Source organism: Quercus robur, chromosome 3 (assembly GCF_932294415.1).
Source record: "Quercus robur chromosome 3, dhQueRobu3.1, whole genome shotgun sequence".
NCBI classification, from domain to species: Eukaryota; Viridiplantae; Streptophyta; class Magnoliopsida; order Fagales; family Fagaceae; genus Quercus; species Quercus robur.
This window is the reverse complement of record NC_065536.1, coordinates 57,145,795-57,160,603: the sequence shown is the minus strand read 5'-3', so window position 1 is coordinate 57,160,603 and position 14,809 is coordinate 57,145,795. Positions and strand designations below refer to the sequence as shown.

Sequence of the window (14,809 nt, the reverse complement as noted above, 5' to 3'; positions counted from 1 at the left end):
CCCCTAGAAAGTACGGACACGAGTACGACATGGTAACACGAGAAATTTTTAAAAAAATTATAATATGAAATAGCCAATACAACACCGGTATGACACGTATAAGGTACAACACCCCAAATGAAGTGTCCATACTTCCTAGGTATTCCCTTACATGAATATCAATAAAATATAATTTCTACATGCCCAACTAAGCAAAACCAATGACCCCTTTCAAATTATATCCTATATTAGACTGGTTTGATTTAAGGCACCAAAAGTTTTTTTAACAATAAAACTAATAATTTCAAAAATAATTTTCTATTTTAATTTTTTTTCAATTTATCCAAACGGGACTTTTGAAGTTCAACGTAAGGTGATAAAGTTTTTTTTTTTTTTTTTTTAAATGGGAAGTTCAAATGTGTCAAGGTGAGGTAACAGGATTGATTGGTCCCAAACTTGATGGGAAGTACTTAGTGGAAAGTTTTTGAGCTTTGCTCATACTTGAGCTAGGCATTGTCATGGAAAGGGCTTGAACAGCAACTACCATTAGCGGAGCAAGAAGAATTGTTGTATCACCGTGTTCTATGTCATGTCTGTGTCCATGCTTCTTAGGAAATAGCCCTTATTTCCTTCAAAAGGATCCAACTTAGAAACATTAAAAGTATCCACAACTAATCTTAGGAAATTGTGAATTATGAATTTTGAATATAATTAAGGTCTACAATTCCAATTAATTTAATATTTTCTAGAGACAAGTTTTCAAGTAGTTCCACTAAATCAGCACCTGCTTATTTTCTTACCCTATATTCTGCATATCCCATTTGTTGAATACACAAACCAGAATCGCAATCAACACACTATAGAACAGCCCCAATTTGGGTATCCAATCAAATTGAGTGAAATTCATTTTATACATTTATACCTGGAATTGAGATATTTGGATATACGCATTTGCTCATATTATTCATTATATATGGACATTGCACATTTGCTCATGGCATTACTATGTTTCTTCATCAATGACTATGTACCTATTCCAATTAAGAGAAATATAAATGTCATACACATCTTCTAGCAAGCAATTATCTCCGACGCTGCTTTTTTGAGTCAGGAGTTGAATGAACCTGTGCTTTCATTCCATAATTCTTCAGTTGAAAGTTTTTGAAGGCCTCAGACACTGCTTCCACCTGTATGTAACATTTGCATATAATTCATGGTCAAAGAAATATCCTAACCGTATAAATGACTTAGCAAAATCAATGTCTTTTTTTCCACAAACCAGTTCAGGCTTCTTAGAGTACACCCTCACTATCATATCTTGGTCAAATGCAGGCAGCAAGTGGCTGATGCGATCTTGGATTGAGAACATCTCATTGCTGTCATAATCCTGGAAAAAGTCAAGCTGTTAATTCTCACAATGTGTAAGTAATATTATGTCCACTAAAAAAAACTGTTCTTGAATTATTAGTTAAACCAATTCAGCTTCAAGAAGGATTATAATTTAAAAGCAGTTCCTTTAATTAAGTTGGGATTCATTGTCAGTACATCAAGCAGGTGGCATTTAGCAGAATTACTGTTGATTTCTAAAGCATAAGCTGTAAGTCTTAGTTAACATGCATTGTAAGCACTTTTTGTACGAGGTTTACCGCCTTCTACCTTGGAAATATAGTTGACCATGTAGTTAACATGATACCGATTTATTCAATTAACGGTTTTTAGGTTGTAATTTAATTCATCAAGGATTTTGCAAACAACATCACTAAATTCACCATGTACTCTGGTTTAAATAAATAATTTTCTAAGCATAAATAGTCCTGATTCCGGATATTCAATCTTATGCTAAAGTTGAAGGCTACCCTCTATATCACTGAGTTTGAATTCAACATATGCTAACCTGCACCATTATGATTGAAATATTCCATAAAAATTGGTAAAAAATAAAAGAAAAATCAATGATAAGCAAAAACATTAAAAAAAAAATCCTGGTAGAGAGGTGATCTCAGTACCTTGAAGAATTTGATGCTGGATGAGGAGAAACATGCATGAGGAAAAAGGTTATTTGTCAAATTAGATTACAAGTAGAAAATTTATCTAACAGTATGCAAAGATGAACATTGCCTTCATCATAATCATTGTTTTTACCTTTGAAGAGGGTTGTTTCTTCCTTGTGTCAAACCAATCTTAACATTGCTCACAACAATATCTTCTTCTTCTAGCGTCACACCACCCGTTTTCTGGTTGAAAAATTACACTTCAGGATACTGTTTGTCCACTTTTGAGAAACAAAGACCATGGTAAAATCATACATCTTTTTTGGACCTGGGAGCAAATGATATCTTGGGGAGTGATTGTTTTGAAGTGCTTCATCTTGTCCATTGGGACAGAGAACTCATTGCAGAACTGAGAAACATATCAAGTTGATAAAATTATATTGCCTTTACAGTTGATACTATCCAAGATTTACTCTAGGAGAAGTTAAAGATTTTGAGACATGAAGAATTTCACACATTACTACCTCTTCCCCATCTTGCGATTGTAATAAGATAGCTGATATAGCTCCCTTCTTCAAATGCATGGGATAATGTCTCTTGCTTCCTTGAGAGTTTGTACATCAGAAATTTCAATGATTTTTAAGATTGAATCATCTAACTGCACTTCAGAGAGACTATGTCAGTGCTGTAAAGTAAAACCTAGAAGTTCCATGATAATGTGTAAAGTTCAAACCTTCCAAAATCCTGCCGGTTGATGAATTGAGGATGCAATGTCAAGCTAATCATTTGTTTTTAACAGAGCATCAACAACCATGAGTTCTATTGCCTGACAAAAGATCACTGTCAAATTTAATGCATTAAGTGTTCAATACAGATTAAAGACATCTATGCTGGAACTCTTATTATGAAGATTTGCATGTGACACATAAGTGAATTTGGTGCATGGTTGTTCAACATATCTGAACACTGATGGCACGTCTGCAAGCACAATACTCCAATTGAGGCGAAATCAAAGTCTAAGAGTACAGCTTCAAGTTATGTTTTCAGTACAATTTTCGCATGTGCGCAACAAAATATGTAACAAGTATATTTCAAAGTCTGAAAGTAACAATTTCAAGTCACATTTTCAATGCAATTTTTGCATCTGTACAACAAGATGTGTGTAACAAGTATTTCCTAAAGCGTAAGTCAAAGACTCAAAAAATAAATAAATTAATAAATAAAAGGATTGTTAAAAGTTTGACCAAGTGAGAGATTGCGTATGGGTATGAAATTTTGAGCATGATGCTGCAATGAGATTATCAAACTCCGACCAGATTTGGTGGGTGTACGTACGTCATTTTGAATATTTTGTGATTTTTACACTAACTCATGGAGCATATAGTAAAACATTTTTGTTAATAAATATATTAATTGGACTTCGCTTGAAGGCAAGCATTTAGCATATCGAGATGCTCAAAATTATATTCATAAAATCAGAGTGAGGTAAAAATAAAATATAACAAATTAAACCTCTCAACCATGTAAATAGAATGATTTTATATTTGAGCTTTAATATAAGTTAATAATTTACTTTGTTATTTTTTTTTTTTTTTGAAACTCAGCCCAGGGTTTAATTTGTTATATCTTTAAACTATAGTGTTTAAAATGAAAAAATTTCAATATATATTGTATCTTCTCACAAAAATATTTACCTGTGGAAGACCTATAATTTGAGTAAAAGAATCACATTGCACTTGCGCGAGATTTACTTGAAACTCAATAAAGAGGGGAATACTTTTTTCTTTTTCTTTTTTTTGAGAATCAAGAAGAGAATACCTTAAATTACCCAACAAACTCATATTCTGGAACTGTTGAATAAAAAGAATGAAAGCCCACCTAATGGTAGAATCTACTCCAACATCTCATTCTAACATGGCAAGCATAATTTTGCTTGACCATGACAGGGGTAAATTTTCATCAAGAAGATAATCAATCTTTGAGTGAGTAATGCTATTTTTACAAACTATTGATGTTGCAAATTCTTATTGGTTTTCATTTGGTCCACGAATATCACTTTTTTACTTATCAATAACCACTCACTAAATTAGCATTTTATAAAATAATGTATGACTTTAGCTCTATATATATATTTATATTAATTTATGGGACTTGCTTACATATTTGATTTGAAGATAATGATAATAGGAAAGTAAATATGAAATAATAATATCATCTTAATCAAGACTACAAACATGGTAAATTTAATGGCCCTACGATTCAATCCTTGGATTATAACATTAGTATTCCAAATAATCTAAAACATGGTTTCTAGCAGCAACCACAAACTTATATTGGCATGAAAAGAGAACCTACCTTATAGCCTTAAACAACTGCCAATAGTCTTCCATAGAACCCATTTCATTATTAATTTGGGAGTCTCAAAGAAAAGAAGCAGACAACTAAGATAGCTTAGTTCAGTTGTACACCTCCACAAGAAGATGATATATGGTCATCTATAAAGAAGTGTGAAATCTCAATTCCCTTTCCCACCTGGAAACCAGAAAAGAAATCCTGTTGCTCCTACAATCCACTTTACTCAAACCCCTATAATGCTGAATATGCCAGTTGGGGGTCTGTTCACAAGAACTGAGAATGTCACAGTGGAGAGTCGAGACATAAGCTGAAGTCTATCTTGCCCTGTAACCAAATCTGTTAAACACAGAAATTTGACAAATGTCACATCTCCCATCCGTAAACATAAAATAAAAACAAAAGAGAGCATCCAAAATCCAAATCCAAATCAACATTAATGTATCACAAGTTCCAATTTAACGTTCTTCTCAATAGACCCATTTTACTAGCTATCATTGTGTTCTTATTTTGAAAAAGATATTTTTTTTTTTTAAATAAATCAAGAAAAAGACTAACATATGAAAGAATTTTTTTCCCTCCCAAACTTTCAAAGGTAAGAAAAGTTAGTTTCACACAGTAGTGAAGTAATTTGTAAAGAAATTATATATATATATATATATATATAATTACAAAAGCTTCTTCTCAATATATATATATATATATATATATATAAATAAATTCATTAAGAATTACAAATAACTGTACATTGGAGGCATTTAAGCTCTGTACACAGGGTGGAGTCTCCTCCAATTACATATAATCCCCACCAAATTTAAAGCAAATGACAGATGATTCTAATCCATACTACTATATCCAGAAAAGAAAAAAAAAATTTAGACCATTTTATGATGCTATACTATTTCTTACTTATCACCAAATTCTGAAGTTCCCAATGTTGCTTAAATTTTGTTAGTATCAGTGTAAGACTTGTGTAGATTATCAAAAATAAAAGTGCAATACTTGTGCAGAGTGCACATCAAAAATCTAAGTCATATGCTTAAAAGACTATTGCATAATTATGTTCATTATAATATTTTTCAACAAGCTAATAAGACCTATAAGCATATGTAAATGAGTTGATGTGCTGTAGTAAATTTTAGACTTCCTAACACAATTCATATTTCATTAACTCCAAATATAAATACAAATCTCCCTCTTCCCTCACTAAGCTTGAATATGACTTATGTGCAAGTCCTTTCACTGTCTCCAAAGTAGGCTTCCTAAATTTTCTTCCATAACCCATTTCCTATATCATTGAGTCCCACATCAGGTGTTTACTAAATAGATCTTGGGTTTCTAAGTGATTATGAGGACCCTATTTACAACTTGACTAGTCATTTTGGGTAATAAGCGCAGTGTGGCTAGCACTTTCCTTTGGTTGGTTGTTACAATAATTATCCACACAGTGTAATTCAAGCTTCAAGCTACCAATTTTCAAACAGAAATCTATTCAATCCTGGTTGGCATCTATCATGCAACAGGTTGACATCTCCTTTTGGGGGCTCTTTTTCTATTATGTAGTCAAGAACAGAGGAGTTGGCCAAAGAGTACTATGAACTAGAAAGGGAAATGGGTATGTGGAAGGAGGAAAACAATGGGATGATCAAAAGGCATGAATTAGTTGCAAGCATATAAAAAGTGTGGCTTATGCATACAATCTGCAACTTTCTGAAATTGTGGTAGTTAGTTTTAATAGAAACGAGACAGGAAGCTCCCATACTTTTGAGATCTGCATATGCAATTTAAGAGAAAATTAGGGCCATATCAGTTAAACAAATCTACTTACAATTTATTCCTGTAAAAATAAAACAACCCAAACCTGAAGATAGAATTCCATAATATCTCCAAGTGAAAATAGAAGTCATAATGATGTCTATAGTTCTAGTTCCAAATTGCTAGCATTTTCTTTCATCACCTTTTCTGTTGCTTGTTTCATTCGGTATTTTAGACTTTTTTTTAGGGGGTGGGGGGGAGGGGAAGGGGATTGTTAGTGCAGACTAAAATGCTTCAAGATTAAACAAAGAAACTAGTGTTTCTTTTGTTGACCTTCAATTCATTTAAGTGCTAGAGATCATAAGAGACTATAATAATTTCTAAAGTTCTAGTTCCAAATTGCAGAACTTTTTCTGTTGCTTGTTTTGTTTGGGGATTTTAGGAAAGAATTTGGGGGAGATGTTAGACATATTCATAGTGACTTTAATTAATGGATTGTATTTAGGATAACATCAAATGACAATGTATATGCATTTATGTGCTGATTATTTAACCAACTTCATACACCTATGTATGAAAACCAATGGAGTCAGCACTAAGCGGAGAAAAGAAAATAAATCCTTAGTTCAAGTCCTCAACCCGATAAAACTCTCCTCCACTAAGCCTTAAGCCTTTAAAATAAATGAATAAATAAATAAAACACTTAGTTCAAGTCCTCAGCCTGTAAAGATATATAGAAATTTTGGCATTAAAAATCAAGAGTGAGAGGATCATATAAATTCCTATAAAGAAAAAAAATTGGGCAGCAGGTTAGAGTAAGAAGAAGAATAGACATCAAAACAGAGGAAACCAAAACAGTATACCTTAAAAAAAAAAAAAAAAAAAAATCCTTAGTTCGGAGTCTTGAAGTTTGAATAAAAAGAAAGGGCTAACCAAGGTCTTAAGCAGAAAATGTACTAAAAACAAATCCAAGAAGCAAAAATCTAAAAAAATAAAAATAAATAAAAACAAAATTGTTAGTCTGGAGTCTGCAAAGTTTGAATAAAAAGAAGGGCTAGCCATGAGTTCTAACTTCTAAGGCAACATCTTAAGCAGAAAATGTATTAAAAACATGTCCAACTAGTAAAAAACCGACCCATGCATAAGATTTCTCACTTGGTAGAAGCATTGTTGCATGTTTATTTGAATACCCTGCAAAGCAATAAACCGTGTGATTATATATATTGTGCAAATACGAGAACATGAATCTTCTAATAGAACATGATATAGAATTTTCTTCAAACAAATGATGATACAGAATTAGTGTGTCTCAAAAAGTTGTACTTGTGAAAGTACAACCAAGATAAAATAAATACTAGTACACTACACACAAACAATTGGAGGGAAATCAGCATTGGAAAATGGCTTTAACCATGCAGAAGTCTAGGCAGGTGATCATGGCAATAAGGCCTCAGTTGCCCTTTTTTATTATCACAATCACCCAATTCATCTGCATGTTAAGACAATTAAAATCATAAAATAGTATTAAAAAAAAAAGAACCATTATTTTCCCCCTTTTTTGAAGGGAGCAAAATCTATTAGTAAGATTTTCTGTTATTCACTTATTCCTAATAAATAAATGCTTACTTCTGCCTACCAAATACCACTCTTCACCTTCAAAATCCCATAAAAAATATGCTTACCTAATTATACCAATAATTCAAATTCAATACAAGTAATCTCTATACTATGACCAAGTAGATGTCGATCTTCATCAATATAAATTATAATATTCATCTTGGATTTACTTGTCCACTAAACAGAACAATTTAATGCTTTTTTCTTTTTTTTTCTAGAATAATTTCGAAAACATCTTTGCCCGTAAAAGAAATAGAACTCAGCAAAAGATCAAATTACTAGTTTCTTTTATTAATTCTGTTTTTTTCTTTGCATAACTATATCCTTTCAAATTGACTTAGTACCCCTTTATTAATAAGCACGTTAATTTAGTGAAAGAGAACGAGAAGTGACAAAGATGCAAATCAAACAATACAACTAAAGAGGGAGACATACTTTGGCATTCAACAAAGATGATGCAAAGAAAAACAGTTTCAATGTAATAACAATACCTTGCTATGTTTCCTCAAAATTTGATCAAGAGGTTCTCATTTTCTTCTACTATGGATATGGGTTGAAGCCAGAATCATAGTTTGCAGACGGATCGGCCATTGTAGAGGAAGCCAAATCAAACCCAACTCCAACAGTTGAGTCAAATCCCAAAAACAAGTCAGACCCATTTGAGTCATATGGGCAATTGATGACAAAATCAAATCTCAGCCATCATTGCTTGAATGCAGTGAAGATGGTCCCGCAAGAAGTGGAGAAAGGAGATAGTAAAGATGCAAGCTCTGTCTTAGTTGTCATCAGAGCTGTCATCATCATTTTCAGAGTAGTCAGAGTTGTCATCAACATTTTGAGAGTTGTCATCGAATATAATGGAATTTGGATGATGACAAATGCATTCTGCATGTACCCCTATCCTTGCAATCACAGGAGCGAATTTTCCGTTTATACTATTCCACCTAGAGATTTTACATGAAACCTCAACAAGATTCCGATCACCTTGCATCATGTTTCCGAAATACTGCTGTAATTTGCTATTAGAAACACCGTAAGACCACAGATGATCACACTTAATATGGTAAAAGTTCCTCCGCAGCGTGAAAGGTTGCGTATGACCGTTGGTGAAAATGTTGACATGACATTGCCAACTGATTACATCATCACGAACAGAACCGTACTTATCATTATTAGCATAACTGTCCTTCAACGGAACTAGATGAAAACCTAAACAAACCGCAATTGTTGGAAATTTAGTACCAATCCAAAACGATATGGAACTTTCAATACTTTGATGGTTGAACCACTTTGGAATCTTCTTTCCTGTTACTATAATATTATATGACTCTCCATAATCCCTCGTATAATCCATCAGAAACGCATGTAGAGTGCGTGAGGGCTTGAAGAGGGAGAGGGAGAAATCAATCCTGGAAGAGTAATCAATCTTGGAAGAGTAATCAATCTGATGCGATAATTTGTGATGTGAATGCGAATCCATTAATATGTTGTCTTCATATTTTGTATTTTGTGGAACCTCTAACTTTCTTCTAAACTGCATACAATTTCGAAATTAGAGAAATTAAAATTTAGCAAATCCAGTAATATATTTGCAAAGGTAACCAAAATTGTTTCTATTTATTACTTTTAAGAGAAAGAGGGGTACCTGAAGGAATAATTTTCTTACTGATTTTGAACTCAATGAAATGCAATTTATTGCGCGTACTGTTCTTATACTTTCTGGAAGCTTTGGAATTTTCTGAAGGAACTTGGAATCCCTAATCTGAAGATATTGTAATCTATTGAATTTGACAATGCTTTCTTCGAGGCTCAAACCTTCTCTCCCCGATAATAAACATTTCTTTGTGGGGGTGAAACAAGAAGTCAACTTTTTTAGAAAATTCAACCTTAGAAAACCATAATTTGATAAATATTGTCGCAAATGGTCATATTCATAAAGCTTGAGTATGCGAAGATGTTGCAATTGATCGATGCTTCTTGGAAGACGGCACAAATTGAAATAGGAACCAAAATCTAATCGCTCAAGCCCGGTGAGATTCCTAAATGATGGAGGAAGCTCTCTAATGGAAGTGTGTGCTAGACTTAGATACTTTAAATTTTTCATTTCATGTGGAAAATCAGGCAACCTCTTAACCCTTTCACACAGATAAAGACATAAAAGTTTAAGAGACTTCATTGAGATGCAGCTTGGAAGAATTCGAAGTTTATAGCAATTGCCGAGGTCCCAACTTTCAAGCTTAGCAAGACATCCAACAGAATCATGAACCTTGACTAATTTTTTACATTCACGAAGATTCAATTCCTTTATGTTTGGGGTGGCACTCAATAAGTTCGGTAATTTTCTAATGTATTGACAAAAACTGAAATTCATATATGTCAAGCTTTTGTATTGTATACTCTGTAGGGAAAAAAAATAAATCAAAATTTAACTTCAACAAATGTTAAAATATAGTTTAATGAAGTTATATAATAATTTATAAATAAATAAAAATAATTATACCTCAAAAATCTTGTCCAATATAACGGGACTTTGTGGCATGTTAAGTACAACAAGGTTGTGAGGACGAAAATTGGATGGTAAGGAAGATGAAGGAAATCTAGACCAATCAAGCACCCTTAATCCATTGGGAAGATATTCAAGATCTCCAGAAGTATTAACATTACTAACCAAAAGGAACTTGAGATTTCCCATCTTCTCAAAACAGTTAGCTTTTAGTTGCAACTTTGTTGGTTCAGGCGAGATTATCATTATGCCTCGAATATTATCAGATCCCTAATTGGACAAAAAATTTAGTGAATCACATCATACAAAAGAATTCACTAAAAATATAATAACTATTAAATTTTAACCATGTTGACAAATTTCTTTCATAAATAAAGAAAAAAAATTATATCAAGGAAAAAACCAAAAAACAAAGTCATTAAATTTTTCCTATGAAAAAAAAATTAAAAAGGTGAATGAAACAAAATTATACCTTATTTTCTGTTAGTACTTCAAAAGCATCCTCATAACACCATAGTCTGCTACGTAATCCAGGTATTTGTGGTGATTCCTGTCGAACAATCTCTCTACCCATTTGTTGTAGCAAGTCATGCATCCATAATTTGTTAAATTGATCAACAGTTATGAGACACTTATCTATAAGATTTTTAATACCAATAACTGGGTATAGATTGCAAGAATTTAGTATATCTACAACATAATCCTTGTAAAGACCCTTGAAGAAACATGCAAGATCGAGAAAAATATCTTGCTCCATTTCATCCAATCCTTGATAACTTACTTGGAGTACTTTTTGAATATCTTTGTCAGGAATCATTTTGTACTTATCTAATGCACTTTTCCATTCCATTTCACTTCTTCCATGCAAATTGGCACTAATTATTGATAGAGCTAATGGAAGGCCCTTGGCATAACATATAACCTGATCAGTAAGTTTTGAATAATCTTCCTCGGGTTTGTTTTTATGAAAGGCATGCATACTAAATAGTTCAAGAGCTTCATGATCCTCTAATTCCTTAACCTCGTAAGTCGAATGACATATTCTTAAAGTTTGTAAGAAATGTTTATTTCTTGTTGTTATAATTATTCTACTTCCAGAAGCAAGCCAATCACATCCTCCAATCAATCTTTCTATTTGGTATAATTTATCCACATCATCAAGAATTAGAAGAATTCTTTTATTGCAAAGTATGTTCTCTATCGCAGTGGTTCCTTTCGATTCACTACACACCTTCAGTTGTCCATTTATCCCTAGGGTCTCATGAAGAAGTATCTCTTGTAGTTGGATAATGCCATCAAATGTCCCTGACTTGTCTCTAACATTTTCCAAAAACATGCTTCCTTCGAAATGATCTAATATTTTGTTATAAACAGCTTTTGCAATGGTTGTTTTACCCACTCCACCGAGGCCATACATACCTAACATACGAACGTCATCTGACCCAATTTCTAATTGCAATATTATGGCCTCTACACGAGAATTTATTCCAATAGGGTATTGAGCAACAAATAATGGCATCTGATTTAATTTAAAATTTGAGATCGCTTCAACAATCTCTTGGATAAATTCAAATTCAGCACAGCTGTCATTCACAAAACAGACAGGACATGTAAATAGTTAAATTATAAAATTGAAATATGAACCTAAACTAAATTCAAGATGTTCAATTTGAGCATTACAATTTACCACTGCAGATTTTTTTTTTTTTTTTTTTAAGTAAGCCTAATGTAATTTATAGATCTAAGAGCTAAAACTTTATTAGGATTTTTTCTAATTATTGCTTTTCTAGGAAATCAGCTTTAGGTTTTTGGCAAGAAATCGCATGGAAAATCCAGTTAGACAAGGGGCACAGACTTATTGAAATCCAACTTTTAATACTTGAACAAAATTATTAAGAGTTTCTTCTAAAAAAATTTTAAACCACATATTAGATAACCTCCTTATTATTTGGTAAGATAGTCTAATATTATGTTATTTTATTTTTTCTATTGACCCATACTTAACTGCCTTAGTAGAAGGTATTACCAAAAAATATCATAATTTGGAAAAACTTAAAAAAGGAAAAGGACAATCATCAAATAGTAGAAGTTGTTTAACAATAAAATCTATTGGCAATTATGAAACCATTAAAACTTTTCTTTTATGAGAAAACCATTAGAACTTGTAAGAGCATAAAAGTAGTCATTAAATATAGGAACATACTCATGCTTGTAATGCCAACCAGATATATTTGCAACTTCATATAAAGCTTTCCTCCAACCTTGCAACTTCTTGTTATCCTTTAATTTTTTTTCATGTTTAGATAATGTTTTTCCAAACTTTCCTTTTTGGTTGCGAACTTCTGATGGATTCACGTTGTAAAAAACCGGTCGCACCAATTGGCCATTCTTCTTACACTCGACAATTTTAGCAAGTTCATCCAAGCACCATGTGGAGGATGCATAGTTTTCAGAGAATACAATTATTGAAATCCTTGAGCTTTCAATGATTTTGAGAAGACTTGCAGAAATTTCTTCTCCTTTTTGAAGGTTATCATCAATAAAGGTGTTAATACCCCGTTGACACAAAGCATTATACAAATGGCCTGTAAAACCAAGACGGGTATCTTCACCTCTGAAACTCAAGAAGACATCAAACTTCTTGGGTTGGTGGGTGAAAGAAGAAGATGAGGCTCCTTCGCTAGTGACAAGAGCCATCAAGATTTATGAACAGACAATTGTAAATATCTGAAAGGAGGAGAAAGAAAACTGTGAAGGGATTGTCAATATAATTCAAGAAAGTGAATGACAAATTAGGAAGAGGGTGAATGCAAGCAAGAGGATCCTTTAAAGGTGGCTTGCTTTGGGTGTGACCAGCAACTCTTTGAACTTTTAAGTGCCATATTGATGCTTTTTACATTGATTTTGGTATGACCAGTAACTCTTTGAACTTTCCAAGAACCATACTGATGCCTTTTTCATTTTCATTGCAATATCATGCAAGTTTTTGTGTGAAACCTAAAATAAATCTTTGAACTTTCTTTGTGATCAAACAGAATGGAAATTTCGTATCTTATTAGTCAATTGAAAGTGAGATGTGTAATATCTAGCAAACACTTCCCACTTTCCATAATAGTTCATTTGCTGGAGTCGAGGAAAAAAAACAATTTTCTATTTTAGCATTTTGAAACTTTTTTTTAAAAAAAATAATTTGATGATTGAGAGGAACCTGGCTTTCCTAATTAAGGATAGCATACTATATTACTAAAAAACAGAAGGCTACCAGGGATATATGAGGTGGAAGTTCAATTCATGGCATTAAAAGAGGGGCTGTTTGGTGGATTGGGAGTGGAAATTTAGTTCATATATGGGGTGAAAGGTGGCTGCCAGGGAAGTTCAATAATAAAATCATCTCCCCTTCTATTGCTAGTGATAACACTGCAATGGTTAGTTCCTTAATTGATCAGGACCAACCGTGTGTGGAAGGGGGAGCTTATTGAGTCATATTTCTTTGAGTGGGAAGCATGGTTTTAAAAATCGGTACTGTGAAAGAACCGGAAAGGGAGCTAATTACCAGTTTTATGGTTGGAAAATAACAAATAAGTTCATTACATCCAAATAGCAAAAAAGTTTTAAAGTTTCAAACAAACAACTACTAAGTTTTAAGACCCAAGCCTCATTTGTTATGAAGAAAATTGAAATCAATATCATCATGTGAACCAAATGCTTCACCACTAGCAACAAGTTCATCACCCGGTTGTAAAAGCATGTTCATTAGATGGTACAGAGGCGGGCTCCGTTTCACTCAACAATTTCAGACTGGCAGCAACCATTTTATCAACAAATAAATTCATCAACACAACATACACAAACAATAGTATAATACTCTGTAAACTATATTTCACAATCAATAATGCTCTGCAAATCAAATCCACAACATACACAAAATCCACAACATAAGGAGAATTAACGATAGAAGTTACCACTTACCAGTGAAGTCACGGAACGGAGAACCTGAGATGAAGCCGAGAGAGAGAGAGAGAGAGAAAAAAAAAATAAAAAAATCAAAAAAATAAAGAGAACCGAGAAAAGAAAATGATCAAAATCAAAATCAAGTAATCAAAATCAAAAGAAAAGAAAATTACCTGATGAAGCCGAGAAGCAGAGAGCAGAGCTCAGAGGGCGAGGGCGAGACCGAGAAGGAAAAAAAAAAAAAAAAAAAACCCAGAACACTTCACAGTTCGGACGCCGAGAGGATGAGAAGGAAAAAAAAAAAATCAGAGGCGTGCGTGAGGTGAGACCGTCAGAGTGAGGCAGAGAGAGTGAGGGATATTCATGATTTCAGAGAGAGTGAGCTTGAGTTGAGTGAGGCAGAGAGGCAGAGAGCTTGAGAGAGCTTGAGACCGTGAGATGAGAGTCTAGGTGTTTTCTATTCTGGTTTACTTTTAAGTCTCCAATGTATTGACTCTTTTTTTTCTTCCTTTGTTATGACGTGTTGACTGGGTTTTTTTTTTTTCCTTGATTTTTTTTCTTTGTTACTGACGTTTTGGTTTTAATTTTTTTTTTTTTTTTTTCTTCTTTTCTTTTTTTTTTTTTTTTTTTTTGTCTGAACGTAACTTCTTTTCTTTTCTTC

At 32.9% G+C, this 14,809-nt stretch overlaps 1 protein-coding gene across 48 annotated transcripts in view; it reads right to left on the bottom strand.

Annotated features, from left to right (window-relative positions):
• The window catches only part of LOC126718519 (uncharacterized), a 225,007-nt gene that overhangs the window by 171,322 nt on the left and 38,876 nt on the right, over window positions 1-14,809 (bottom strand). For 8 of the 48 annotated variants that reach the window (XR_007652948.1, XR_007652951.1, XR_007652950.1 and 5 more), the window contains exons 1-8: window positions 14,167-14,223; window positions 12,401-12,924; window positions 10,670-11,780; window positions 10,195-10,467; window positions 9,340-10,092; window positions 8,186-9,228; window positions 7,213-7,268; window positions 4,326-4,661 (exon numbers count right to left, since the gene is read on the bottom strand). Coding sequence is in view for 9 of the 48 variants with exons in the window: in XM_050420759.1 (XP_050276716.1) it covers window positions 1,062-1,166; window positions 1,259-1,366 (213 nt within the window). In the remaining 39 variants the exon portion in view is untranslated. The other 40 variants (XR_007652949.1, XR_007652960.1, XR_007652954.1 and 37 more) reach the window with 29 other exon arrangements.